We start from the raw sequence: 2714 nt of genomic DNA on the forward strand, positions 1-2714 counted from the left end.
TAGACTGTCAGGCTAGCCGTACTTAATATTGATGGCTGAATTGTAAATGAAATTTTCAGTTTGCAATGCCTAAAGTATTTGTATTTCAGACATAAACCAAAAGGTGCCTTACTAACTTGCATGTGTATTTGAACCTGAATAATTACTAGATCTAGATCTAGATCTAATGAGACACCTGTGTACTTAACAGGCTTGAGTCGATAGGGCCAAACCTAGATCTAAGTACGGCTAGCCACTTCAATATATATATCCTCCTAACAAAATGTGAGTGAGTGCAAAAACCAGAGTCTACAAAACTGCACAAAATAATGTTTGAAATGTAGGCCTATAATCATTAAAAAATGGAAGAGGCTAGCTAGCCGTACTTAATGACGGCTAGACTGCTAGGCTAGCCGTACTTAAGTACCGACAGCTGGGCTAGCCATACTTATTTTTAATATGATGGCTAGACTGACCCCCCAAAAATATAGGCCTACTGAATGGTAAATTATACATTTTTAGTTTGCAGTACCTAAGTAACCTATATTTTGTATTTGAGACGAAACCAGGTGCCTTAATCTTAATGACAGTGCATCATGTATTTTAAACCTGAATAATTACAAGATATTGGATCTAGATCTAGATCTAATGAGACCTGTTTTCTAATGTTAATAGATCTAGAATCTAGGTCCTATAACTATAAGATGGTTAGACTGGCAGGCTAGCCGTACTCTTAAGACTTTTTTTGGCTATGTAGATCTAGATCTAGATTCTAGATCTAGAATCTAGATCTAGTCTAGATTCTACTTAATATTGATGGCGAATTGTAAATATGAAATTTTTAGTTTGCAATGCCTAAAGTATTTTTTTTATTTCAGACAAAACCCCCAAAAAGGTGCCTTACTGACTTGCATGTATTTTACACCTGAATAATTACTAGATCTAGATCTAGTCTAGATCTAGAATCTAGATCTAGTCTAGATCTAGAATCTAGATCTAGATTCTAGATTAGATTCGAGTTGAACCCTTGTCAGGCAGTCTAGAATCTAGACTAAGAATGTAGATATCTAGATCTAGATCTAGACTAGATCTAGATCTAGATCTAGATCTATAATCTAGACTGAGACTCTAGTCACGACATGGCCATGGGGAGTCACTACCCAGTGCTAGATCTAGATCTAGATCTAGATGAAGACACGGGAACACATCATAATCATTTTAAAATGCTCTAGCATGTGCACACAAGAGCAAAGTACCCACTTACGTCGCTTTTATTCAAATGTTAAATCAGCAAGTCGACAAACACAGACTGCAGACTGCAGGGCGCAGGCGTTGGCACTAAACAAACCCAAACCGCGGAGAAGAGAGTGGTGGTTCTTGATTTGCTTTACTCGGCGTCGGAACTGGAGTTGGTCGAGTCCCTGCACCAAAGAAACCAAGGCCCTACTGTCATTTTTGCTTGTTCACTTTATATATTTGTAAAAAATAACACATTATTTTTAAGACCTGAAATTGACTTCAAATTTATATGGATCCATATAGCAAAATTTGGGGATTACCGAGTGCACTAATGTCAGTAACCTTTCTACAATAATAATTAATAAAAATCTCGGACTTTGACTCAGAAAGAAATTGTCACGGCAAAATAATAATAGGCTATTACTGCTGAAAACTGCAGGCTACTGCAACAGGAACTATTGTTGCGACAGTCAAAGATTTCACTGTTTACATTTTTTCACAGAATTCTACACTTAAGTGTAGAATTCTGTGCATTTTTTATACTACTATAAACTGTCACCCAACACTGAAGAATCAACAAAACGTTTTCTTTCGCCAATGTAGTTTGAAGTTTGAACGTAGGCCTAGCAGAGTAGCCTTGGCTAGTGGCTAAAGTTCAATTCACTGCACACTGACTCGACTGAGGGATCATTATATTTATAACTATATTATTAGGCTGCATTATTATTATTACAGAGACGATATTATAGGAGAGCTACGTAGTGTCGTAGTTTAGAGTGCGTGGCTGTCAAGATTGCGAAATTTAGAGGAGGATTATAGATTTCTATATATATATATGTGCAAAGTAAAAGCGTTTCAGATGAGGCCTGTAGACTGTAGTGTTACCTCAGAATAATTCGTAATTAATTAGATCTAGATCTAGATCTAGATCTAGATATCTAGATCTAGAATTAGATCTAGTAGAATTTAGCTCTAGTAACACCATGATTGCCATGAACAGTAATAAATAATAGTAGGCCGTTAATTACTCTAAATTTAAGCTTGGAAATTCAAGCTGCTTTATTAATTTGTCAAGAGTCACCTTTGACTTAGAAGTCTGTTTAGGAGAGGCAGGGGCAATAATAGATGTTAGTCATAGACTTGATAGATTATAATACCGCTTAGAGGCTGTAGAACTGTAACATCCTGTTCAGGAGTCAAGCACACCAAGAATTTTAATTTGATTGATCACAGTCTGAAAAGGCAAAGGACCAGTGTTGGATCTAGGGCTGGGTCTGAAAGTTAAGTAGTAGGATGTCCAAGTCAGTTCTGTTTGTGTGCTTTGGTAAGTATAGGCCAACCCCTCATATGCCATACTTACTACCAGAGAGGGTTTACAGAAATAGAGAGGTGACACTCTTGGTGGCGCTCCCTAACAACAATGCATTGTTTCGCGGGGCACGAAAACACCTACGCGCTGTGATCGCTGCAACGGCGATGCTCAGGGATGCTGTCAT

The 2714-nt window shown here is 37.5% G+C and overlaps 1 protein-coding gene across 1 annotated transcript in view; it reads left to right on the top strand.

Annotated features, from left to right (window-relative positions):
• Positions 1-2293: 2293 nt before the first annotated feature.
• LOC101852030 (low molecular weight phosphotyrosine protein phosphatase) overlaps positions 2294-2714 on the top strand; it is a gene marked incomplete at its 5' end in the record, with an annotated part of 6805 nt that continues 6384 nt past the window's right edge. Inside the window, 1 exon segment of the mRNA XM_005102856.3 lies at positions 2294-2542. Within this exon segment, the coding sequence (XP_005102913.1) occupies positions 2512-2542 (31 nt within the window).

This window comes from Aplysia californica, unplaced genomic scaffold (genome assembly GCF_000002075.1).
Source record: "Aplysia californica isolate F4 #8 unplaced genomic scaffold, AplCal3.0 scaffold00345, whole genome shotgun sequence".
Lineage (NCBI taxonomy): Eukaryota > Metazoa > Mollusca > Gastropoda > Aplysiida > Aplysiidae > Aplysia > Aplysia californica.